Source organism: Colletotrichum phormii (assembly GCF_030913505.1).
Source record: "Colletotrichum phormii strain CBS 102054 chromosome Unknown BDP81scaffold_34, whole genome shotgun sequence".
Classification (NCBI taxonomy): domain Eukaryota; kingdom Fungi; phylum Ascomycota; class Sordariomycetes; order Glomerellales; family Glomerellaceae; genus Colletotrichum; species Colletotrichum phormii.
The window spans coordinates 371,805-394,676 of record NW_026851476.1 but is presented as its reverse complement, the minus strand read 5'-3'; the positions used below and the strand labels follow the sequence as shown (position 1 = coordinate 394,676).

At 52.1% G+C, this 22,872-nt stretch overlaps 9 protein-coding genes across 9 annotated transcripts; 2 read left to right on the top strand and 7 right to left on the bottom strand.

Moving 5' to 3' along the window:
* Nucleotides 1-113: 113 nt before the first annotated feature.
* Nucleotides 114-2,113, bottom strand: BDP81DRAFT_476260 (isoflavone reductase). The gene is made up of 5 exons (XM_060594765.1): nucleotides 1,710-2,113; nucleotides 1,359-1,643; nucleotides 1,005-1,256; nucleotides 380-897; nucleotides 114-318 (listed from the first exon to the last, which is right to left on the bottom strand). The coding sequence occupies exons 1-4, from the start codon at nucleotides 1,791-1,793 to the stop codon at nucleotides 589-591; spliced, it is 930 nt and encodes a 309-aa protein (XP_060438674.1). The 5' UTR covers nucleotides 1,794-2,113; the 3' UTR covers nucleotides 114-318; nucleotides 380-588.
* Nucleotides 2,114-3,038: 925 nt separating this feature from the next.
* On the bottom strand, nucleotides 3,039-4,103 carry BDP81DRAFT_441151 (dienelactone hydrolase). The gene has a single exon (XM_060591578.1). It carries the CDS (start codon nucleotides 3,998-4,000, stop codon nucleotides 3,260-3,262), a length of 741 nt encoding a protein of 246 aa, XP_060438673.1. The 5' UTR covers nucleotides 4,001-4,103; the 3' UTR covers nucleotides 3,039-3,259.
* A 293-nt stretch (nucleotides 4,104-4,396) lies between these two features.
* On the bottom strand, nucleotides 4,397-5,610 carry BDP81DRAFT_411258 (NADP-dependent L-serine/L-allo-threonine dehydrogenase ydfG; the record flags this gene model as incomplete). The annotated part of the gene is made up of 5 exons (XM_060589156.1): nucleotides 4,397-4,666; nucleotides 4,718-4,812; nucleotides 4,875-5,260; nucleotides 5,312-5,467; nucleotides 5,605-5,610. The coding sequence occupies 5 exons, from the start codon at nucleotides 5,608-5,610 to the stop codon at nucleotides 4,611-4,613; spliced, it is 699 nt and encodes a 232-aa protein (XP_060438672.1). The 3' UTR covers nucleotides 4,397-4,610.
* Nucleotides 5,611-7,361: 1,751 nt separating this feature from the next.
* Nucleotides 7,362-8,843, bottom strand: BDP81DRAFT_441142 (dioxygenase). The gene is made up of 2 exons (XM_060591577.1): nucleotides 8,384-8,843; nucleotides 7,362-8,214 (listed from the first exon to the last, which is right to left on the bottom strand). Exons 1-2 carry the CDS (start codon nucleotides 8,680-8,682, stop codon nucleotides 7,542-7,544), a joined length of 972 nt encoding a protein of 323 aa, XP_060438671.1. The 5' UTR covers nucleotides 8,683-8,843; the 3' UTR covers nucleotides 7,362-7,541.
* Nucleotides 8,844-9,896: 1,053 nt separating this feature from the next.
* BDP81DRAFT_485412 (uncharacterized protein) lies at nucleotides 9,897-12,712 on the bottom strand (the record flags this gene model as incomplete). Its single annotated transcript, XM_060595158.1, has 2 exons — nucleotides 12,279-12,712; nucleotides 9,897-11,964 (listed from the first exon to the last, which is right to left on the bottom strand). The coding sequence occupies exons 1-2, from the start codon at nucleotides 12,326-12,328 to the stop codon at nucleotides 9,897-9,899; spliced, it is 2,118 nt and encodes a 705-aa protein (XP_060438670.1). The 5' UTR covers nucleotides 12,329-12,712.
* An 88-nt stretch (nucleotides 12,713-12,800) lies between these two features.
* BDP81DRAFT_386011 (acyltransferase family-domain-containing protein) lies at nucleotides 12,801-14,939 on the bottom strand. Its single transcript, XM_060586998.1, has 2 exons — nucleotides 14,494-14,939; nucleotides 12,801-14,434 (listed from the first exon to the last, which is right to left on the bottom strand). Exons 1-2 carry the CDS (start codon nucleotides 14,819-14,821, stop codon nucleotides 13,083-13,085), a joined length of 1,680 nt encoding a protein of 559 aa, XP_060438669.1. The 5' UTR covers nucleotides 14,822-14,939; the 3' UTR covers nucleotides 12,801-13,082.
* A 3,952-nt stretch (nucleotides 14,940-18,891) lies between these two features.
* On the top strand, nucleotides 18,892-19,235 carry BDP81DRAFT_441138 (uncharacterized protein). The gene is made up of 2 exons (XM_060591576.1): nucleotides 18,892-19,097; nucleotides 19,169-19,235. The coding sequence occupies exons 1-2, from the start codon at nucleotides 18,911-18,913 to the stop codon at nucleotides 19,171-19,173; spliced, it is 192 nt and encodes a 63-aa protein (XP_060438668.1). The 5' UTR covers nucleotides 18,892-18,910; the 3' UTR covers nucleotides 19,174-19,235.
* A 50-nt stretch (nucleotides 19,236-19,285) lies between these two features.
* BDP81DRAFT_441136 (histidinol dehydrogenase-domain-containing protein) lies at nucleotides 19,286-20,158 on the bottom strand. The gene has a single exon (XM_060591575.1). The coding sequence runs from the start codon at nucleotides 19,680-19,682 to the stop codon at nucleotides 19,392-19,394; it is 291 nt and encodes a 96-aa protein (XP_060438667.1). The 5' UTR covers nucleotides 19,683-20,158; the 3' UTR covers nucleotides 19,286-19,391.
* Nucleotides 20,159-20,800: 642 nt separating this feature from the next.
* Nucleotides 20,801-21,805, top strand: BDP81DRAFT_465947 (3-hydroxyacyl-CoA dehydrogenase; the record flags this gene model as incomplete). Its single annotated transcript, XM_060594344.1, has 1 exon — nucleotides 20,801-21,805. One exon carries the CDS (start codon nucleotides 20,801-20,803, stop codon nucleotides 21,803-21,805), a length of 1,005 nt encoding a protein of 334 aa, XP_060438666.1.
* Between the last annotated feature and the right edge of the window lie 1,067 nt (nucleotides 21,806-22,872).

Here is a 22,872-nt window from a genome sequence, read left to right as displayed (position 1 = left end):
ACGGGCGGGGAAGCGCTTGGCGGCTGATGGATCTGATAAAACACCCACACGCTTGGGAGGCGGCTTTCCTGCGTCAGTTGCCGAAGGCCTGAACATGACGACCTTCGGCGACATTTGTTATCGCGGCTTTCCCCCTCTCTGACTGCAGCGGGTGAACCCTCAGCATAATGTGCGTTAAAAGCCCGTTGTTGCAAGTCTTTGCAGTTAATAGTACATGTGCCTCTGTTTTATCAGATTGGGCGCTTTAAGCTTGCCTCGATTGGTTCCTGATCTTGTGAACTCCTAAGTCGGAGCTCTATGGATTCGTTGGTAATGCCAAGGCGAGTATTAGTCCGAGTTGACTTAGACTGAACTCTGATCGCTCACGAACCATATTTACAGCATCAAGGTTTTAAGCATGCAGATCAAATGAATGGATTTCAACTCGAAACGGGGGCCGCCTTGAATGGATCAGCTCACTAGTGGAGGCACCGCGACTTTAATAGAAGTTTCGAATTTCTGCGGATTCACCTATTGGTCTAGCAAGACCGGCTACTGACTCCGACTTACGTTCCAACAATAGCCGCAATTGCTGTAGCCTGTTGAAACCTACCAAGTACGAAGTTCCTTGATACATCGCTTCTTGCCAGCTGCTTCCATGGCCTCTCGCTTCTTCTTCTCGTAGATGGAATTCGCCTTGCCCTCCAGAACCTCGCTGCAGAAAGCCTCAAACGAATTACCCGTCAGATCGGGATACAGATCCTTCGCGATTTGATATCCTAGGTAGCGCGCGTACTCCGGCGTGTTATCTCCTCGGAGACCCCACGATTTCCGATATTGCAAAACCGACAGCCTATGAGGGTTGGCCTTGTCATCCTTCGCCTTGACCATCTCAGCCTCAATCTCGTCACCCGACATCTGCATTGTGATATTAGTTTAATCGCTCAAATATTAAGCCTTCACCGTCGGTTTCTCGTCTCATATGTCCCTTTTTGTCCACGAGTCCAAGGTGGTCTAGAACTTACGTATTTCCTCTCAACCTTTTCTCCACTCATCTTCTTGATCAAATCGTACACCTCGTTTTGGGACAAGAGCTCGGTGAACGCGAAGACTCTGTGATTCAGGGTCTGGGAATCCGCTATAATGCGTGCGACGTATTTGCCGATATCGCGTAGGTCAGTCATACCAGAGCGAACGGTTCCGTCTCCGGCGATCCAGTTGTCGAATGGACTCGCGACTGCATCGATACGTCCCGAGGGAAGACGCGGCAAGCTGACCTGGTACCACCAGCCAACATCGATGACAGTTTACGGGAGGTAGAGAGTCTGGACGTGGTTCAAGACATCCTCTCTCTACACGTTCAACAATCTGTTCCTTACCTGGTCCCGGAACCACAACATACCCCTGCCGGGCATCACCGTCCCAAAGAAGCAGGGGACAAATCGCTTTACGCCCGCTTTCTTAGCCGCATTGGCGAGGGGAATTTGGCCGAGCAGCTTGTCTGCCACAATGGCTGAAACGACCACCTCATGACCGGTAAGCTGATTCGCGATTTCATCTTCGGGTCCGCTCAGGTCTACTGAAGCAATCTTGACGCCCCTCTTCTCCAAAGCTTTGACCTCTGGCTTCTCCAGCGAGCTCGGTCGGATAAGCGCGGTTATCTCCTATCAGAAGACTTATCAGTACTAAACATCAAGATGTAACAACGTTAATAGAGACGAAGTCCTCACATATTTAGTCTCAGGCGAGGAGAGGAGTCCATTCATAATCGAAGTTCCGGTCACGCCGGTTCCGCCGAGGACTGCGACCTTCATATTGGATGTTTGTTTTGGGTTGTCAAGAAGCTAGAATGCTTTGTTGTTTGGAATTGAAGCCAATGATCTCAAGCCTCCAGTGTTTGTTGCCGATGAGTTGGACTTGAGGATAACTTATGCTCCCGAAACTCGTAGAGTCAAGTATGGATCCCTCTTTACCCATAAAATCGCCTACTATTGGCTCTTATAATCAACCCGAAGATGATATCATAGTAACGCTATTTCTCGATGTCTCGAACAGTCAAAAGTCCGCAAAAAGCGGGGAAGACCTGCGGACTGGCCCGGTTTGACGCAGCGGAGTTTTATCGGGTTGGGGCTTGTTGGTTCACGGGGTCGTATACGACAAATAGTGGTAGCAATTATCACTCGTCTGTTGGTGATCCTATTGCTTGTTCTTCTTGTTGTTCTATCTTACATTGTAGGCAGGAGTCGGTCGAAGTAGGTAGTGACGGCCTGGGTGGTTGCCCCACCTTTATCCGGCCGTGATGACTAAGCCAGTTGTCCCCCTTCGCCCAGAGCAGGTGCCAGCCAGCCCATGGTACCTGCCTATTACTCCTTATCAGCCTTTGCTGTTCCAACAGGGCTGAATGCAACGGGGACGCAGCTTCCCGCACCTAGGGCCGGGGGCCCGCGCCAGCCCACTCGGTTTCGGTTCCGGAAGTGACTGGAGGACCGGGGGCGGCGGGCCAAAACCTCAGCCGAGGTGGCTCTTCTAAAGGCTTTGGCTTACAAATCTGATTCAACCCCGCGTTGCCTTTCAGCTTTTCCCCTTCGTTTTAGGATACGAATAATTCGAGACATCTCAAGGTTTGTCATCAACATCGTGTTGGTTTTCGTTTGAGCATTGTGATGCCGTAAACAGCCTCATGTTCCGACAGCCTAGCTACAATGAGAAGTCCACAGTTGACTCGAAGATTTGTATTTTTGAGTTAGCTTAAGCGCAACTACCACTCTATCGTGACGAGGCAAGTGAGAAATGTCATATCTCAACTTCACTGTTACGCTGATGAAATCAACTAAGTGGCTCAGAGAATCTCGTATCATGTCTGTCACCCTTCCCACCATGAGACTAATGTAAATGAAATTCCATGCTATTGTTACTGTCTGGGCCAACGGCAAGCTGCCGCAAGTTAGATAACAGGATGCACTTTCAAGCGGGCATGCATCTGCAATTTGCTCCTTCTTTGGCTGCAGGGAATAACTTGACATTGCGTCAAATAAGTCGAAGAAAACATCAAAGAATTGGTCATCACTTGAAGCGGTGTAGACTGGACCTATGTATTGAGTCAACAGCGCATCACCGGATGGCTAGGACCAGCTCTATCGCGAGACCTGTGTTCTGGGTATGACTGCTAGACAAGGCCCTTCAAATCCTGCCCTACCTCAATTGCCGCGTTTCCTACCTCTGTCGACCTCATACTCCCTTCCAATCTCTTTTCTTCCATTCTTTCCTCGTTCCGGTATCTTCAGTGCAAATGTTGAATAAACCATCTCACCGCAGCTGACTTCGCCAAAGCCATCGCCTCCCTCTCTCCAGGCTTTTCGGGATCTCCTCTAGTCAGGCAAGCATGCTCAACGCCGGAATAGTGGTGATACTCAAACAGCACACCCTTCTTCATCATAGTTTCGAAATAATGTGACTTGAGTTCGGGGGTGAACTGCACATCAAACTCGGGAGCCAACAGCTGCACCGGAACCCCAACGCCATCGATGTCCTCCTTGGTCAGCAAGCTAGGGTGACCAGTCGCGATGCAGTCGACCAACGGGGGGCTATGTTCTTTGGCTCCTAGGCGGAACACCGCCCAACCTCCATAACAAAACCCAATAGCTCCGACTTTCTTGTGCTTCTTGCGAAGCTCCTTGACAAAGTTGGTGATTTCAGGCTCTCGAATCTCTCGTGAATTGTCCCTTCCAAAACTCGACAGGTCCAACTCGTGCCATCGGCCCTGAAGCACCGGCTCAAAGGGTACAATCCAACCGCCGAAGAAGTCGGGCAGGTAAACCGTCGCATTGGCTTCGCGAGCGTAGTGATCCGCTAAGAGACGTGCGTTGGGAAAAGTCCAGCCTAGAAGGTCGTGGACGATGACGATCGCGGCATCAGGGTTGTCACCGGCGATGTAAACGTCATTGTTGGCAAGCTTGTCGGTTCGGCCCGTAGGCGTGCCGTCCCATTCGAAGGCTTTCAAGCAACACGATGGGATAGCCATTTCTGGGTCTTGAATGCGTAAGCAGCGCAACGCCTTCTTTCTCTTGTAGGAAATGGTAGTATATTTGAGTTTAATGTTTGCAATAACGAGTTGAACAAGGCGATGATTTGAGGGCTTTGTAGTTGTACCGGCATGATTGCGGCCTTCGGATATACTGCTAAACACCGGTGCCACGACAGTGCGGAGAAGCCAAGTCGGCCAGGACTGAGTCCGGACGCCGATCTTCCAATGAGACGTACGTTACTCCAACTGTCCAATACATGGATGAGGCATTTGCTGGTCAAGTCAAGAGCATCGTAGGTTGAAGTGAGATGGTGATCGTAAGGTCGTTGATACACCAATCAAAGCTCTGGACGTACGAATGCGAAAGCGACTCGGGCTAGGGACTTCGGTTTAGCATCCTTAATGGGGGCCGAAATCCGACTATGCAGTATTACTCTAATAACTAGACCTACTTAGGCCAACTAGATATGCAGCATTACTTTCCATTCAAGAAAGCCAAACACTATTCGGAAAGTCGATGTAAAATTCTCTCTGGCTTAAACCAATGCCGAATCTCTATGACTGCACGACTTTGGCTATACACTGCATAGTCCATTCAATGATCAAATTATTGATGGCTGCGTTGACTCCATGTCCGATCGAATACGGTGAGTGAACGTTGAGCTAGTCGCGGTCAGTCGGTTGGTGTAGTGACAGGGGCAAGACTCGAAATACCTGTAGGAACGACATCGAGAGCCTTGATGGAGACCTTCTCCGGTTGCTCCAGCATATAAACAGCTGCCTGGGCAACGTCATCGGAAACAAGCGGACTGAGTATCGTTAGTTGCATCAAGTAGAATGCAGTAGAGATAGACCCGCGGCGTAGACTTACTCGTAGCCATCAACGGATGAGTCGTATTGGTCCTGATCGAATCCCACACGCTGTGTATGGAAGTGAGTCGCAACAACACCAGGCCTGATTGCCAGTACCTTGATATCGGTCTCCACTAGTTCGTTGCGGAGTGAGTTGGTAAAGCCCTCCTGGAAAGCTTTGCTGGCGTGGTACACCGCCTTGCCCGGGAACGGCGGGACTTCATGCGCGGTAACAGAGGTGACGTTTAGAATAGTGCCCTTTCCGGGCTTTCGCTTCATCATGGGCCTGTTGAGTACCGAATGTGTCACAAACATGGTTCCGTTGATGTTTGTGTTTGACATGGTGATGATATCCTCGATCTTCAGGTCCGGGAACCTGGCGGGAGCTCCTAGGGCGAGACCGGCCTTCAGGGTGATGGGTCAGCGAAGCTTGGAAGGAGAACGAAGTTGACTCACGTTGTTGATGAGAATGTCAATGTCGCCGATCTCCTCAATGGCTGAACCAATTGCCTTGTCAACCTCATCGAAATTGCCAATATCTGCTGCTCGGTGAGTGACCTTGATGCCCGAGTTGGTCTTCGATAGGCTCTTTGCAACACGACTGATTCTCTCCTTCGAAAAGTGTTAATCAATGAATATGCGAGCGATGTGTCCCCCCAACTTTCTTTCTTCTATGAGGTCTATGAGATCATGTAGCTTTCGACAGAAGGGGAAGATGCCACACGCTGGAACATCCGATTCCCTCGTACCAACATCTAGGGTTTCACAAAGAACAGCGGAAATACGTCAAGCCCCAGCATAAAACAAATCCGACGACAAAGGATACCATGGAAGCTCGGCCGCACTATTTTATTCGGTGACACAGAGTACAGGTACAGATGCGGGAGTCAGTATTAAGACCGTCGGAGCCGGAGAACGCCTTGGTTCTTTGGCCTACCTACATCGGCACCGGCAGCGTGGGAACGAATCGGATCTCATACCGGATTACATGCTAGACGGTCCGATAACTGCGGCAGGCGGCACAGGGGGTATCAAACGGCCGGGCTAGGTGGCACGACGTATCAATGGATATCTCTTACAATTGAGGCCTATCCTGATAGGATTGAGCATACTGACTGTGCCGACAACACGTCAGGAAACATTCATACACTGGAGCAAGCTTTAACTTATGGCTATCCCAGACGGGCTCGGGGATATGTGATTTCTCATGCCAAAGAGATAGTGCCCTCGCGCTTTGCCGGAAATGGAGGGGCCTACCGCTGGACAGCTGTCTATGCCTGTCATAGGAGAACTTCTGATCTGCCACGTGGTAATTGTTACTAGAATGACGGGAGTCAAAGTGCTGATAGTGGAGCAGCTGAGTCTTGACGACTCGTCTGGAGCTTTGCCGGGTTCCCTCGAACGGTGAGGTCTAGCTAGATGGGATATCTTGGCTAGGTTAGTAGATCTCGCCGAGGCTTACATCTTCCCCGGCACGCGGAGCGCGGACGGCGAGATATTATCCGAGACGCGTTCCACGACTCTGAGCCTAGGGTCGGAAACGAGTCACTGCCACATCTCCTTGAACTCACGATACTGTGAGGTTAAATCCAATGCCAGAAGCCTGTTGCCAGGAAATTAGAGGGTGTGGCTTGACGGCGGTGGTTACTCCCTGTCACCCATCTACAGACCGATTTACTTGCCGGCGACGACAGACACTCCACCAAACTAGGAGCGCGGGGTACGCAAACGAGGCTCTCCTGCTATCCGTAGATCTGCAGCCTTCATGTTAAGACCGAAGAAGCGACCACCCGAGCCCGCGGATCCTATGTCCTTTGCCTGCCGTCCCCATCAGCCGTAATAGCTGTCAGGCACGCACGGCACGATAACGTGCAGACCTTCATTCGGAACCAGGGGAAACTATGATCTCTTGGCTTCTAAAAATGTCAGCAGCGTCGCAAAGTGCCCAAGCCGCTCTCCAGTTCCGGCCGCGACCCACTGACGCACGTCCTACCCCGGTCTCGCCCCCCACGGCATTTCGAGTCGGGAAAAGAATCGTCCCCCCAAGAGCGAAGGGAGATGGCGAATAGCTTAGCCGAGGCTTTCCGAAGGAACCCGTTAAGTGGAGGAGGGGGAGGGGAAAAGTCGGGGACACTGTTGACTGAAGATACGCAGAGTCTCAGATTTGAGCTTTCAGTCAGTTCAGTCAGTCCAAAGCCATTCATCAAAGCAAATGGAGATTCACTTCCCGGGAGATAATTATTGATCCAAAAACGGTTCTCAAGAGCCGATCTACTAACATCGTTACGTACCATTTGCCCAGAAACTCAATAGCCAAACCGAAAGTCTACGAGTTGGAAACTTGGAGACGAGGACACAAGGACGCGGGGTTTCAACCAATCACCAAAGTACCGTAGTTTTCTACCGAATCATCTTGAAGAGGATATCAATTTCTAATTCGTGCGGAGAAAATTGGGCCTTCTAACGGGCCACATTTGCACTGACGCCATTTTGCAGTGCGGTTTGAGGGATACACGGGGGAAAAAAAAAGGGAGAAATCTCCGTTCTTCGGAGTCTCATGCTCAAAACAATTATCCAGCCAGTGTGTTGTCCTTTCAGTGTACTATGCACACACACACACACACATTTGCCTGCCGCTCTCACATGCTGAAACAACCACTCATTCGAATCAGAATACCCCACAACTTTAGAACTTGTTCTGGTTGGCGTTCTGCATGAGCATCTGGGAATCCGGCTTGTACTTCTTGGACACCAAGCGGACGTCGTACTCGACGTCAAGGGTGGCGCCCTTGGCCTCGTTCTGGACGGGCTTGAAGGTAAGCAGCAAATCGTCCTTGACGGCGCAGGCGGTGTCGGTCTCGAGGTACGCGTCGTCGCTGGGGTAGAGCTGTGCCGTGACGCCGATGAACTCGGGGTGCGTGACCATCATGTGAATGTGCGCGGGGCGGTACGGGTGGCGGCCCATGAGCTTGAGGAGGTCGGCCGAAGGGCCGGAGGTGTCGATGGCGTACTCGGTGGGCTTGAGGCAGTAGAAGTAGAACTTGCCCTCGGCGTCCGTCTTGAACTTGCCGCGCAGGTTGTGGCGGGTTTGGTTCTCGGGGTCAAAGACATCGTACTTTCCGTTGGTGCTGGCCTGCCACATGTCGAAGATGGCATCGGGGATGCCCTTGCCCGTCTCAGCGTCCTTGATGACACCGTGGAAGTATGTGAGCTGGCCATCCTTGGGCATGTTCTGGACGACGGAGGCGCCGAGGTCGCGGAAGGGGGTCTCGGGGGACCAGAAGGGGCCGAGAATGGTGGAAGATGTGGGGGCGACGCCGGAGTCGGTCTCGACCGTGTGGTTGATCTCATCGACGAGACTGTAGAGGGGCAAGATTTGTTAGCCATTGGCTGGGTTTCTCCTTGCGAGCATCGCGTCGCATTGGCGTGGCCGGAAAAGCCGCACGCGGGGTAAATGATTTTCGGAGTAGACGGCCGCGCTAGACGAGCAGGGAAAGGGAAAAAGGAGTTTGGTGGGGTGTCACTTACGACTCAATACCAAGGATATCGCACACTCTCCATGCCTCGTTGCGGTTCTTCTGGTAGGCCTGGCCAATGGAGTTGATGTAGTTGACACCCAAAATCCACTCCTCTTGTGTGAGCTCAACGTCTCTGCAGAAGTCGTGAAGGTGCTTGATCAAAGAGCCGAGAACCACTCTGTGTCTGGGCTTGGTCTCGGGGCTCATGAGGTCGATAACATGTTGTGTGAAGTTGGGGTCGAACTTGCTCTTGGTGCCGTTGGCGCCGTTGGCGTGTCCGTTGACGCCGTTTGTGCCGTTCGTAGCCATTGTGATGGAAGTTGTGGAGATGTAGTTGGTGGAGGGTATCTGGGAGGGTAACAGGAACAACACGCTGTGATGGAGATGGAGGAGAGCACTTGGAGGATGAGAGATTCTTTGAAACAGGAGCAAACCTGCGAACGAACCGGAGGGCCATGATGGTTAAGTATCAAAATCTGGAGCCCCGGATTTAGGGAGAGCGCAATCCAGACAAGCCATGGATGGTGGGCATGAATCGTATGACCATCTTGGTTGCGGCAACAGAGTGCGGCATCGAGTGCGGCAACAGACTTCGGCAATTTGACTAGGGGTTCAGTTCTTTGGGGTAAACTTTCGCGCCTCGCGCTTTGTGCCCCGCGGTGGCTCATCCATCCCACCACCAGACTTCGACAAGAGTCGACGGACTAACCCCCGCCATGGTCCCTGCGGTGGTTTACTCAGCCAAGGGGGGCAAAACATAGATCCGGGAGAATGAGTAGCGATGATGGCATGGGTAAGTGTAATTCCAACGCCTAGGAGCCGAAATGCGGGGGAAACCCGTGGGAAAGCTTCAAAGCATGCGGGGAGGACACTCTGGAAGACAGACGGCGTCGACTAGACTCCATCAAGAGCTGTTCTTTTGTTTCTAACTGGCTAGGTGCCAGGAACATATGGGGACAGAGTCCGTCCAATGCCAGATGGCTGGGATTCTGCTCACAGCTCGCTGACGGATCCATCTCTCCTGATTGGCATGACCTGTCAGGCGGCATCGCTGTCGGTTTTGGATTCAGCCGGAAGGGTTGGATCCTCTAGCTTTCCATCGTTCGATGTTTGACCATGTAGCGCATCAAATCGGCGCATCGAAGCGGCTCGGTCGGGAAGAAACGCGGATGCTGGGGTTTAAGGCTGGCTTCCACGAGTCGTGGGTGATACGGGGAGATATTGTCGGACCGATGAAGTGTAGCACAGCATGACGCCAGATCCGGTTGTCGCCTCTCTTGTCCAGACATTTCTTCATCGTAGTTGGGTAGGCTCTGTTACGACAGACTGCCAGATTTCACCAAGTGATTCCTTCAGTCGCGTTCTCCGGAATCGGCGCCGGTATGCATCAGCCTCCAGAACGGACCTTAGCGTTAACAACGTTTCCCTGGGGAAAAGCTCACATGGATACAACCAAGACAGATGTGAATCATTCAACATTAACAAAAGTACACACCTTTATACTACTTTCTCTACGGCAAGCATCATCTCATCTTGGTGCCACGCGAGTCACCCTGCCCCGGCACTAATGACGCATTCGCGGCCTCCGGATCACTCCTCCCCGTCCCCAGATCCAAAAATCCCGGATCCGTCCCGCCGTGAAATCGCACCCGCATCCGGCCCGACTCCTGCTGAATCCGATACAGCTCTGGCGCTGTTCGACCATTCTCCTTGAAAAACGTCAAATTTCTCGCGATGCGTCCCCCGTCTCTGGGTTGATCGCCGGCGCCGTTGCCCGCTCCGCCCGCAGTCCCCTTTGGTCCCATGGTATCGTGCAGCCCAAAGAACAACAGAGGTAGCACGCTGCCCTTCCAAACGGGTTGCTCCGGGTCGTTGTAGTTCTTGAGAATGATCCAGCCCAGAAGGATCCCGCAGAGACCGACCAAAATGATGGGCAGCGCGATGTACTCCCTGTCAAAGTAGGTACACGTCGAGCTCGCCCACACCTCGCCCAAGGCTTCGGCCCGCCGGTTCAACAGAGCGTCCGCTCCAGGAACGACGTCCGGTCCGAGCCCCGTCATCCGGAGCTTGTTCGTCACGGCCCAGGCAAAGTCGTCGACGGCGCTCGTGAGGCTGGTTACGGTGGCGTTCATGTCGGCCCATAGCGGCGTGAGCCACCACGAGTCGTAGCAGTTGAGGTGCCCGCTCTGCATGGAGTCGTACCGGCACGAGGCGCTTAGCAAGCTCACCTTGAGGAAGGTCGATATTGCGGAGGAGAAGATCCCGTCCATCTTGTACAAGCATTCGTTGGGCACGCGGCTGACCTCGTCGCTGCCGCTCGTGCTGAAGTTCGTCCAGATGCGTCCGGGGATGTCCAAGGCCTGGCTTTGATTGGTAGAATCGTACCAGGTGCCGTTGTCAATAACACACGGGCTCTGTCTCGCTGTGTAGTTGCCATATACCGAGTATCCCGATGCCGCGTTCTCAGCGGGATTAGATACAGCCGTCGTCGTGCGAACCAGGGTCTCCGTCAGCGTGTTGTTCACGTACCGCGCGTGATACTCCTTCATGCACGGGTACAGGATACACGAGGCGGCGACGTAATCCCCAAGGTCGCTGAAATAGCTATCGTCGGATTGCGAAAGACGATGCGGGCACGTAAGCTTCGAGATACCCGTAGAGTTGTCCGATGTGCAAGGAGACGTCGAAATCATGAGCATGCTAAAGTTGGCCATTGACACCGCGGCAGCCGCGGCGAAGTCGTCGCTGAAGAGCTTCGTGTACGCTGTCAGGTTGCTGTGGCCCATCCACATGTACTTGCCGGCCAGGATATTGATGATGGCGCCGTCGTCTGGCAGCGAGAGGTTTCCCACCGTGTTGGGCTCGCTGACGAAGCTCGTCGTGTCGATACATTTGCTACACATCCCGATGCTCGCGTGTGTGACACCTGTGCCGTAGTCCGCCCACGTACAGTTTCCGCTGGGGCAGAAGACTTGGACATTACTGTCCTGGCTACCTGGATCCGTGATCCCCTGGATCATGGCACTCTTCATGTCCACCTCGATCTCGTAAGACCCGGCGCCGACGCGGTAGTACGCAGACGACCCCGGTACATAGTTCGCGGCGGGGATCCTAGCCACGATGTTATCCTCCAGCATCGGGCAAGTCACCGTGCGGACGGCCTGCTGTGTGACGGGGCCGACCGCCAGACTAGCAATCGTGACGGTGGCGGCACCGATGGCGAGGAAGCCCGTGGAGGAGAAGCCCAGGTTCCACATGAGCATCGCCAGGAGCTTCGTGGAGCCGAGGATGGAGCGACTCGCGGCGTCAAAGTCCTGGAGGTGCTGGAGGGGCCGGGTCTGTTCAGCGAACCAGGTCCATTTGATCTGGCCGATGATTTCTGCCACAGCTGCGACGATGGCGGCGCGGAGAAAGGTCGAGAGGAGGGCGATGGCGGAGTTGAGGTTGATTTCGAAGGGCCATTTCGGCATGTAGTGGCCATCGTAATGTGCGAGAAGCCAGATAATTGCGGCGAGTAGGCAGATTGCGACGAAGAGGGTGAAGATCTCGAGGCCCCAGTACCTGAGGACGTGACGAGTGTGGCCAGACCCCCTCGGACTCGGGGCGGGTTGATGGTGAATCGGCGGGTTTGTTGGAGGGGGAGGCGGTGGCGGAGGTGGTGGTGTGAAGTGAGGCTGCTTGTCTTCTACTACTTCCTGGAAGGGCCATCGAGGCTCGGTTTGATATTTTGATGTTGAGCCATAGGCGGCTATGTCTTCTTGTGGTGGGTTAAAGGAAGGTTGCTTGGCTCGGTCTTCCAGCTCCCAGCTGCGCTGTGCCTCTGGTACTCCCATGTCTCAAATGACACCACGGCTTGGCAACCTTAGTTCGTGTTTGAAGCTTCCTGGAGACATGAAAAGACTTACGCCAAGATGCGCGAAGCACAGCTGGATGAGAAGAACAGGTTGGCCTTCATATTTCGAACGTGATAATGCCCCCCCCCTGAGCGCGCCCGCAAGGCCAGATTAATCTGCAAGCTTGTAAAGAAGGTTGATCAAATGAACCGAGATTGGCGTCTCCATTCAGATCGCCTCCCACATGAGAACATGTCCAGCCTTAAACCCTACGAGCGGACGGGCAATCCAATTAGGGAACACCATGGGCGTTGCGCCATTGCTCGTATTCGACAGTATCCACCTTCACCCTGGGGCCCTGACTCGGAAATTTCCTTCCACAAGGTTGACTAGCCGATGATCCATTATGATATTCTGGTGGAAGCGTCTGGGCTAACATGACGATCCACCTCACGGAGAAAGGATCGCCACGCTCGTTTCTCCGGCTTTTTTAGCGGAACTCTCATCCCAATTTGACGTTCACCGAGGTGAAGCTATGATGCACGCCCTGACCGAGCTGACTCAGCGTTGAGCATCTCACACACATTGTAGATAGTTGCATTGGTATGTCTCTCCCAATAGAGAATAAGTCGCAAGATGGAGTGCCTCCAACACCATCCGATATCATCCATCTTCTCGGCGTCGCTTCGATAACACCACATTTGTAGTAGTCCATGGTACATCTCAGGAGGGCTCTGAACCGGTGCGATGGTTTCAGTAACAAGTTGATCTCCTGGCTTTGAGTAGGCTTTTGTGTGATGTGGTAAGTGCATTTATACGGAATCGTAATGTATTAAATGATTAAACCAAGTACTTGATTATTCAACCTCGCAAATGCTAATTTGTCTTCTCAATCAACTTTCCCTCAAACCATGCCGCGAACCTGACAGCATTGGCGTCCACATATCTCTGCACGAAGTCCGCCACGCAGACGACACCCGGTAGGAAAAGACATGTTGAAAGAAAGACGACGAAAGTCCAGCCAGCACCAAGGTTGGCTTCAAGTGGAATTCCGGTAATGGCGCTGAAGAACTGAAGGAGATGGTAGCCCCACAGCCAAAGCAGGCAGCCGTGGATGAGGTAGATGGCGTACGATATCCGACCGAGATATTGAACGATTCGGCCCGTGAAAAGCTGCTGAATGAATGGCGACTGGTCAATGGTGAAGACCAGCCAGACGGCGGCGACAGGGATCCAAAAGAGGTCGCCTTCACCGTATGGTGCAGGAGTCAACCATGAAAGGGTTCTGAAGCCTGGAGTTACCGAAACACTTCCGCTCCCCTCGGGAAACGACAAGACCCACAGGGCGCCGATAAAAGAGGCTACCTGGAGAGACTTCTTGGAGATGCCGTAGGTGTTTGACGATTTGATCAACGAGATTGGCGCATTGAAACCGCTCAGTCCTTCACGTCGCCAATATGAAGGGCTCGATAGGTGAGGCAGGCTGTGCCAGTCGTAGCCATGGCTTTCGTCGTCGGCAATCTCATCATTGCCGTAAAATCGGAGGACAGCGAGAAGCAGGCCCGAGAAGAAAAGAAAGAATTGCCAGTAGCCGGAGTTGATTGTGTAGATGAGGAGACACACAAGGAAAAAGATTCGAACGCTGGGACGAACTCGGTAAAAGGCGATGTGTGCCAAAAAGATGACCCGTGAACCTTCAAACTCCACGGGGATGGTCCAGAGTTGCGGCTGATAGGGGAATCCTCTTCCTCTCTCCATATTCTTGGAAATGGGGTCGGACAAGTTTGAGAAGTGCATCCACCATCCCCTCACTTGATCCCAAACTGTGTCCAACGCTGGTGGTCTGAACGCGATGACGGCTGGCCCGGGAATAGGCTCAAGCTCGAAGAGTTTGAAGTATGCCATGCCGGCGACGGCGAGGGACGTGATCATTGTCGGGAGGAAGAGGCGGATATACCGACGAAAGGCGGAAGAAGCAGTGGCGATTGCGAATTCGCCTGCCTTTTTCTGTTTGATGAGCTTCATGGGCTTGTAACTCAAGGCGTATCCCGAGATGACGAAGAAAACGCAGACATTCGATAGTCCAGAAAGTGCCAAGCGAAGGATCGGCATCTGGAGAACGAGAGGAGTGTCATCGCTCATGAAGCCGCGGCGGACCTCGATGGGCAGCGTGACGAGGGACCAGTGGTGGCAGACGACGAAGAACGCTGCGAGGCCTCGAAGTCCATCTACAATGTCTTCAGTCAGCTAACAAACATAAGGCTGTGCTGAGTCTGAATCAACTTACCGAGCCAAGCTGATGGGTGGAGGGGCTTTGGTATCGCATCAGGGTCCACTGGGTGCAAGAAACTCGGGACCAAGGCCAAAGCAAGGTTCTTAGGATATCTCAGCCAAGGCGGTAAGGGGAGTGGTGCGATGATGGTATCTGCGAGAGAGATACCATCCTCTACTTCGAAAGCCTGGATCTGCAGTCCCTCGTACTTTTCGTCCTGGCAAAGACGAGCGTACTCCAAGTCATCCGATGAAGACGAAAAAGACGCTTGTGAGGAAGACGAAGGAGACGAAGGAGAGGAAGGCTGGGAACTCAGCAAGCTGGACTCCAGGTCTTCGGACATAGTGACGGCGGCGGTGCCCTCCAAGCAGGCGATGCTGCTGATTGCCGTACCTAGTGGTGATGTTGGACAATGTCAAGGAGGTGAGGCACCAAAAGCTTTGCTAGAGAAGAAAACGAAGGGACATTTTATTGAGAAAACTTGGCGACGTCAAAGGTCGAAAAGTTTGCCCCTTTTTCGTGCGCCCCTCAAGCATGCCATAATGTCTCGTGGAGTGGAATCTTCGGTAAGGAATCCCTTGGGAGCCTATGAGCGGCCATATTGAGGGTCGAAATGTCTATCGCCCAGTGCGCCCTTTCAGCTGCCCAGCAATATGGCATGCGTCTAAGGTAGGAATGTTTGCGCCTATGTTGTGCAGTCACATTAAGGCTTTGGTGTTCTGGATCGAGCACGACAACTTGAACCAGTCCACATGAACTAGGGCTGAGCAGCCTTTCATCTCTAGGCACGTCTTCGCCCCCGGCTTATGGTCTCTCGGCTTACACGACTTACCCCAGATAGAAAGGAATTGGAAGCCTCATGGGAGGCAAGCAGCAAGCTCGAATACTGGCTGGCTCGCTCTTAGATCCCGCCTTTGGTTCTTGTGATACCAAAATAAGGCCACTGACGCTACTAATGAGTAGTTCTGGTTACACCAACTATGCTTGTGGTTACACTAGCCAAAGATCAGCAGGGCAAGGGAGTCGGACTCTGAAGACTGCATTTGGAGGAAATGATACTTCGCCTTGTGCAACCCCAAATAAGACCACAAATGACTCCCTTACTTTTCCATTGATATGAGCATACATTTCCAAAACGTATACATGAACCCGCTTCTTGTTTACACCGAGTCTTCAGTCTGCTTACTCTGTCGACGGCGAAGTCAAGGGAATCCCGATATTAATTGTGGTATAATCCTATCAAGAACCTGACTGCAGTGCTTAGCAAGTTACAATTTACGGTTCATGACACCCATAGGCCCGAGTCTACAGAGCAAAACGTGTTGCTGCCTGGTTAGTCAACTTGGATTGGAAATGATCCGATTTGCGATTTGCTGATAAGTGAGCACAAGTAAAGGGACTTCAACTATTTTGAAACAACCCCTTTCAGTCGGTTACACGGCATTCTTCTTTCGCGCCATGGAGGTCATTTAGATGTCGAAGCTTACTGGAGGTTGAGAGATGGGGAATGGCTGTGTCTCGCACGAAGCTGGCGCGATCAGCGGGCCGAGGTCAGGTCCCGCCAGGTGTTATTCGCCCGAACAAGTAGAGTCTCGGCCAGGAAAAGAGGGATCCGAATGGATGTTCTGGTATTCTTCGGCTAGAAATTCGGCTAGGAAGTTTTGGCGAGGGGCGGCGTGGACAGTCAATCGGTCAAACGGTTGGCATGGATCGAAATGAGCCTGCGTGCCAGTCGTCACAAAATGGCATGTTTTGCCGTTACACAAGGCTGACGACATCATGTATCGGCGAAAGAGTTGACGTGATATGGATCCATGTCTAGGTAGGTAGATTATTCGATTAGTGATTGAGAGCTGCGGGCGAGGAGGGTTTGGTGTATGGTAGTTCGCTGAAAAGCCGAAGGATTTATGTCGAGATGACATCGGGCCAGAGGCTTTATGTTTATCGGCCCATCCCATTTGCCTTAGTGCCTGCCATTGGAGTCTCTTAATGAGGTGCACATTTCTGTTATACATCGGTGATATTACGATTGAAAGAAAGAAGGAGCGACTGCCGCCTGTCGCCTGCCGCCTGCGTTACTTCACCTTGTAGAAGCGATGCTGATGCGAGAGCGCAAGCCCCCCTTTCCCCAGATCATAATCGCCGAGACTCGTTCAAGCATCGGCCCGCTCGTACGTTCCGGTAAGCAGAGCTACAAGCTTCTAACTAAGCTACCACTGAGACTATTGTCTTAGTATCGAAATGTGAGTGTGGTTGGCGTGTCTGGCAGTGAAGAAGGGAGACTTCGAGGGACAGACCTCTTCGATCAAGAATTTGTGATTCATTGATAACACCCACAAAAGCCACGATGCGAGCTGTCAGTGTCGCGAATGCATCATCATGCGAGCGTACGTCGACAAGTCCGGACTCGGGTGCTCGGTTTCGCATTCTGAACTCATGTTTCTTCAGACCATTGAAAGATAACGGGTCCCGGAGCCTAAATAAGGTGAATTGATTCGCCCCTTGTCAAAAAAGCCGGCATATGCCGTTGCCTCAAGGTAAACAGACGAATTTGGCTGGATCTGTTTCTTGCTCAGTCTCGTGCAGCGCGCCCTATGTGTCTCTTTCGACACATTCATGCTAACATGGTCGAGAAAGACACAAGACACTATCCATTACAAGCTCGTCAAGATGCGAGGAATACAGCGACAATGATCCGGTGAATATATTGAAAAAGCGGCAGAGTGGCATTGACATCAGGGAGAGCTGAGCACAAGGGAGGAGGTCACTAAGACACATTACTGGGTCGTTCGAGAAAATGTAGGGGTATTTTGCTTAACCACATATCGGGGTCTCAACGTCGCGTTCAGCTCCGCAAGCCGTGCGCCTCGTGTCTCCATCCACGATTCATCTTTTTTGAGACATTGAGACATTGAGACATTCCACTCATGATGGTAAATCACGGCAAGAAGCCGGAGAGACTACACCGGGCCGCGTACAGCTCCCGAATGAAGGCTTGCTGCTCTTGTCAGAAGCAAAAGGCACGTGCAGCTTCCCCGATCACTTGGCATGCGAGACATTCCAACTAGTATGTCGCTAACCTCCCTTTGAAGGTGCGATGCTTACCGAGCGGTCGAGATGGGCCATGCCAGCATTGTAGGAAGAAGAACATTGAATGCGTGTTCAAGCGTCCAGCTCGGGAGATCGAATCGAGGCCGAGTGATGCAGGGCCACACCGGTTCGATTTGCCACGACCCCATGTGGGATAAGTTTCGCCGCTAATCCATCGTAAAGGTCGGATATGGTGGATGATCTTCGCATGCTTCACACAGCGATCAATAGCATCCTGCAACAGGGATCTCAGCCGCCGCTCGCTCCCCTCAAAAGCTCCTTGACCGGAAGTCTAAACGTTGAAGGCCTGCATCCGGATGAGGCTGGCACATTCATCGAAGATGAGGATCAAGAGATGGAAGAGGAATCCGACCTATTACGTGCACAGAGCGAAGACCTCGTCGAGCCATTGAGCCAAGCGCCTATCAGCTCCTTGCACGGAATCACGAGATTAAGGTCACTCAACGCGAATGGATCTCCTCCTTCGGTTCCGACGGCAACTCAACCACCTGCACGAGAGCCTCAGGACCTAGTCACCGAGGGCAGCCTTCAGCGGAGTGATGCTGACCGTCTAGTCAAGAGATTCCTAGATCAAACTGACTACTACCTCTATGGGATCACAAGCCGATTTGAAGATCTAGACAGCGTGCGCCGCGCATCTCCCCTTTTATTGTAGCAATCTGCACAGTCTCGGCTCTTCATGAACCCGGGAGTGAGCAGTTATACCGCGCCTGCAGTGCTCGACTTCGCAAGCTCGTTTCTGACTTCATGTTCAAGAAGCGGGTAAATCTGTACGATTTTCAGGGCTTGTGCATTGCTTCCTTCTGGTTGAGTGATCTCTCATGGTCAGTGTCTGGTCTCGCCATCCGTCGAGCCATCGAATTTCAGCTCGACAAGTCGTTTTATATCGTCACAGGAACTGGGAAGCTCGATGATAGGTTCTCCAAGACTATTGGTATCAAGACCCGTGAAGATGCACTCAGCTGCTTGAGGGTGTGGTATCTATTCTACGTTTGCGATCATCACCTCTCAATTCTCTATGGCAGACCTTCAAGTTTTGGCAGTCAATCATCGGTAGCACAGTGGAGAAAGTACTTTAGCACCGTTCCCAGCTCGAGCACCGACTTTCGTCTTTGCAGTCAGCTGGAACTGCTTTCGATATTAGAGAAAGTCACCTATATGTTCGGCTCGGACGTTGAAAGTCGCACATCGGTACTTTTCCAAAAAGATCTTGAGAATTTCGGTTCACAGGCGGATGAATGGCGCACCATGTGGACTGCTCGATACACAAGTAAGTTTAGAGTGACTATGATATTTGTGAGCGGCGGTTGTTAACTGCGTCATGTGCTTCACAGCCCAACGCGACATCAAGAGTCATGTAGGAGACTTCCCTCGGAAGAATCTTCGTCTACACTACTACTTCGCGAAATTGTTCATTGGTTCCCATGTCTTCCGAGGACTTTCGTCCAACCCGGTCCATGATCCAATGCCGACAGAGTTTCACGCCTTAGCTCATGCAACGGTCGAGTCTGCTAGATCAACAATCTACCTTGTCAGCAACGATCCAGATCTCAAAGCTGGGTTCGCGGGATTGCCGCACTATAATCACACGATGATAGCATATGCGTGCAATTTCCTTCTCAAGGTCGCAACAAAGTATCATCGTCATCTGGGTATCTGTCGTAGGGTTTATATGGCGTTAATTGCTGCCCGTAATTAACGCCGTCGTTTTTGCGACAGTATCGATCAGAATGAAGTCTTCAACGACGTGTCGAAAGTTTCAGAGTTCTGCCAGTCCATACAATGCACGCGGTACCACCTTGTCAGTTGGATGGGGGTTGGATTGGAAAGGTCTGTCGAAAATTGCCGAAAGCTCGCTGAAAGGCAATCAGAGACCTTTTCGGATGGACGTGAGCAATGAAGTCAACCTTGTCCATGGTTTCTGTGCCAATGGCCATCGCTGCAACGGCCTGGACGCCGCCGAGAATCCAAATCTCGTCAGCTCTTGCATGATATGCAGCTGCCACGGTCGAGGGAGGTATCTGCCCGTTGATCGGAGGCGTGCAGGCGATAACTTTGGGGACCCCGGCTGCTTTGGCCGTGAGGATTGTCATATGCGCAGACGCGAGCAACGGATATCGTCCTCCGGGGATGTAGCTATTGGACTATCAGGTACCTGGCGTATGTGGGAGAAAAAACCCACATTTAAAGACCTACGCTCCAACTCGATCGATAGGGATATTCTTCTGTCCAAGGAAAACCCCTGGGCGAATCTCGAGCTGGAATTCTCTAAGAGAGTCTCGTTGAGCTAGAGCAAATGTCCGGACATTGTCCTGCACCGTCTTGATGTCGGTTATGACTTGAGCAGGAACCTTGGCAACAATAGAGTCAATGTCTGACTGGGAGAGCTTGAAAGACGCCGGCGACCATTTGTTGTCCGGATGTAGTCGATAACGCCCCTCACGATCCCTGGGACATCGAGCGGGAATGCAGAGTTGCTGCCATTTTTGGCAGCTCTGGATTTGAGATGTTGAACCATTTTGGATGGTGATGTTGTGCGGGCAATGGTATTGACTGCGCCTTATTGCAGGTAAATGAATCTTTGAGTATGGTGAGTCTATCTGGATAAATGATGAAAGCGGCAAAGATCTAGATCACTTTTCCAAAGACTTGACATCTACTTTAATATGTATAGCTCCACCATCGACGTTGGGGTCGTCATAAGACGGAGTTTCTCGGAATTCCGTCGATGCTGTAAGCGACTCTATTCTAAGTTAAGGGAATCCTTCTGATATTAATCTGTTATTAAGAGGATTAAACTTTCATTATCTCGCAAATTGCCAGCGCTTGAGTAGCCTTTCCAAGTCCGCATATCATCTGCTTTCTCTATAACGCCACCTAGGGAGGCCATGATTCACTCTAACAATCAGTCCCTGGTAGGTTACGAGTGTAAGATCGTGCTCCTCCAACAAGTTGCCGTAGACCCCGGTAGCTGCATTGCGCTATCTTGAGAATGAGGATAACGCGCATGAATATTCACGGACCAGAACTCGGAATTCCGAAACACCCCGGAGTGACACTTCCGTCATGCGGGGCAAATCTCCCCCAACTTGACCAGCCTCTCTTATGACGGCTTTCTATCACGGCAATCCTTGGGCTTCATCAATTGGCAAGTCAAATTATTACATAAGCGGCACTCAATTGAACTCTCTGACATTCTCGCATCGCGGCGATGCCATCTGACGTGAACGAACGCGTTGCCCTCATCGGACTCGGGGCCATTGGCATCTCCTTCGCAGCTCTCTACCTAAGACACACAAAGAGCACCGTCAGAGTCTTTGACACGAGGCCTGACCTCGAACAACACCTTTCAACGGTCCTGCCAGGTTACATCGACTCCGAAGATGCGTCGCTGGGTATATCCCGCCTGCGCGAATCTGGTCGCCTCGTGATCTGCACCACGCTCGAAGAGGCATGCAGTGGCGCCACCATCGTCCAAGAGCAGGGCCCCGAGAATCCAGACTTCAAGCAATCCATCTGGCCAAAGATTGAAAGCTTCGCGCCTGCCAGTGCACACTTTTGGAGCTCGACGTCCGGCATCGCTGCGTCAGTTCAGAGCCGGGACATGGTGGATAAGACTCGTCTTCTGGTGGTTCACCCTTTCAACCCGCCGCACATCATGCCTTTGATCGAGATTGTTCCGTCACCAACGACAAATCAGAACGAGGTCGAGTTTACCAAAATATTCTTTGCGGAGCTGGGGTCTGGTCACCGACCTGTGGTTATCAAAAAAGAGGTTCCTGGTTTCGTAGGGAACCGGTTGGCGTTTTCGCTGCTCAGAGAAGCTTGTTCTCTGGTTGACCAGGGCGTCGTCAGCACTGAAGACGTAGACACCATAATGGAAGCGAGCTTAGGGCCTAGATGGGCCGTCCAAGGCATCTTCAAGTCGTATAACATGGGCGGTGGGGTAGCTGGGATTCAGGCTTTCTTAAACAATCTTTCTGGGACTATTCAAGAGGTCTGGGATAGTTCAGAATTGGTGAACTTCCAGACAAAGGAAGCAAACGAGACAGAGAGCATGGGCAAGAACGATAAGCCGGCGTGGGATGCGAAGGTTGTGCAACAAACGGTGGATGCGTACGGCCTGCCCGATCCGGAACAATTCCAGCAGCGAGATGCAGCGTTGAGAAAGGTCTTGGACGTTCAGAGATACCGAGAGGTGGGAAGTAAGAAGTAGGGCGGTTCTACATATACTCTGCATGCATTAGTCAAGAGATTCTAGGAAGAGTCTCGACGTTTGCGTTTCTTTCTTCACAACCCAAGCATAGAGGGCGACTAAGAGGCTTACTTCTTGATTTGACTGTCGCGAATATCGCATCTCAGGCTAGGAGGTCAATGTAGGCTGTTCAATGTGGATTGATCCGGTATTCGCTGCGCACTTATCCAGAGGGTACCCAGCGTCGCCAGCAATGAGTCGCTGAGGGTTACCTCGAGACAAGGGCCGCATGATTTACATGGAGGTACCAAACACGCGGAACAGCTGAACACGAGGATGATCTGGGGTGCGATAGACCCAGAACCCGGGATAGTGGTAATGGCCCAAGGAAATCAACGCGTAAATCAGGTTAGTTGACACTTGTACGCTGAACCTAGATGACTTCGCTGCAATCAATTGAGAATCTTCAGACAAAAGCTTGAAATGCTGATATTCCCGGTCAGACCCGGGTTACCCGGGTTCGAAGTCCGAGATCCTTGTTCGTCGGAAGACCCCCCGCGGGACCCCTTCCGTCTTATCACGATATCCGTATCTTCCATGGGCAAACATTATCCGTATCTTACTTCTTCGTGTTGGGAGAGGAATTGCTACCTTATCTAACGGCGGGGTAGATTTGCCATTAGTCGTTCGGCTGTCACGCGGTTGCAACGTGCCGACGGTCGTCAAGGGGATCCCTCCCCCGACGGTTGGGAACTTTTTGTTTTGGGTTTAACGCCAATTGGACCAAGCATTGCCGCGTCGGGACAAGACTTCTCAAGACGATAAGCGGGGAGGTGGAGAAAATATTAATTATCCATGATAACGATACCTCGTGGTACGTTACGGTGGGATGGTCCTGGTGACCGTTATCACGTCCTTCGGGCAACGTAGGCAACTTCCCTCTTGGGATCATGATTGAGTTCAATTGATCGCCTAGGCTCAAGTTATATGAAGGAGGCGTACGTACCTGTATCGTGAAACATATATGCTACTGTTGGTCTCTCGCAAGCTGCCATCACCACCTCGCCTGTGAAACCTCAGATTGATCA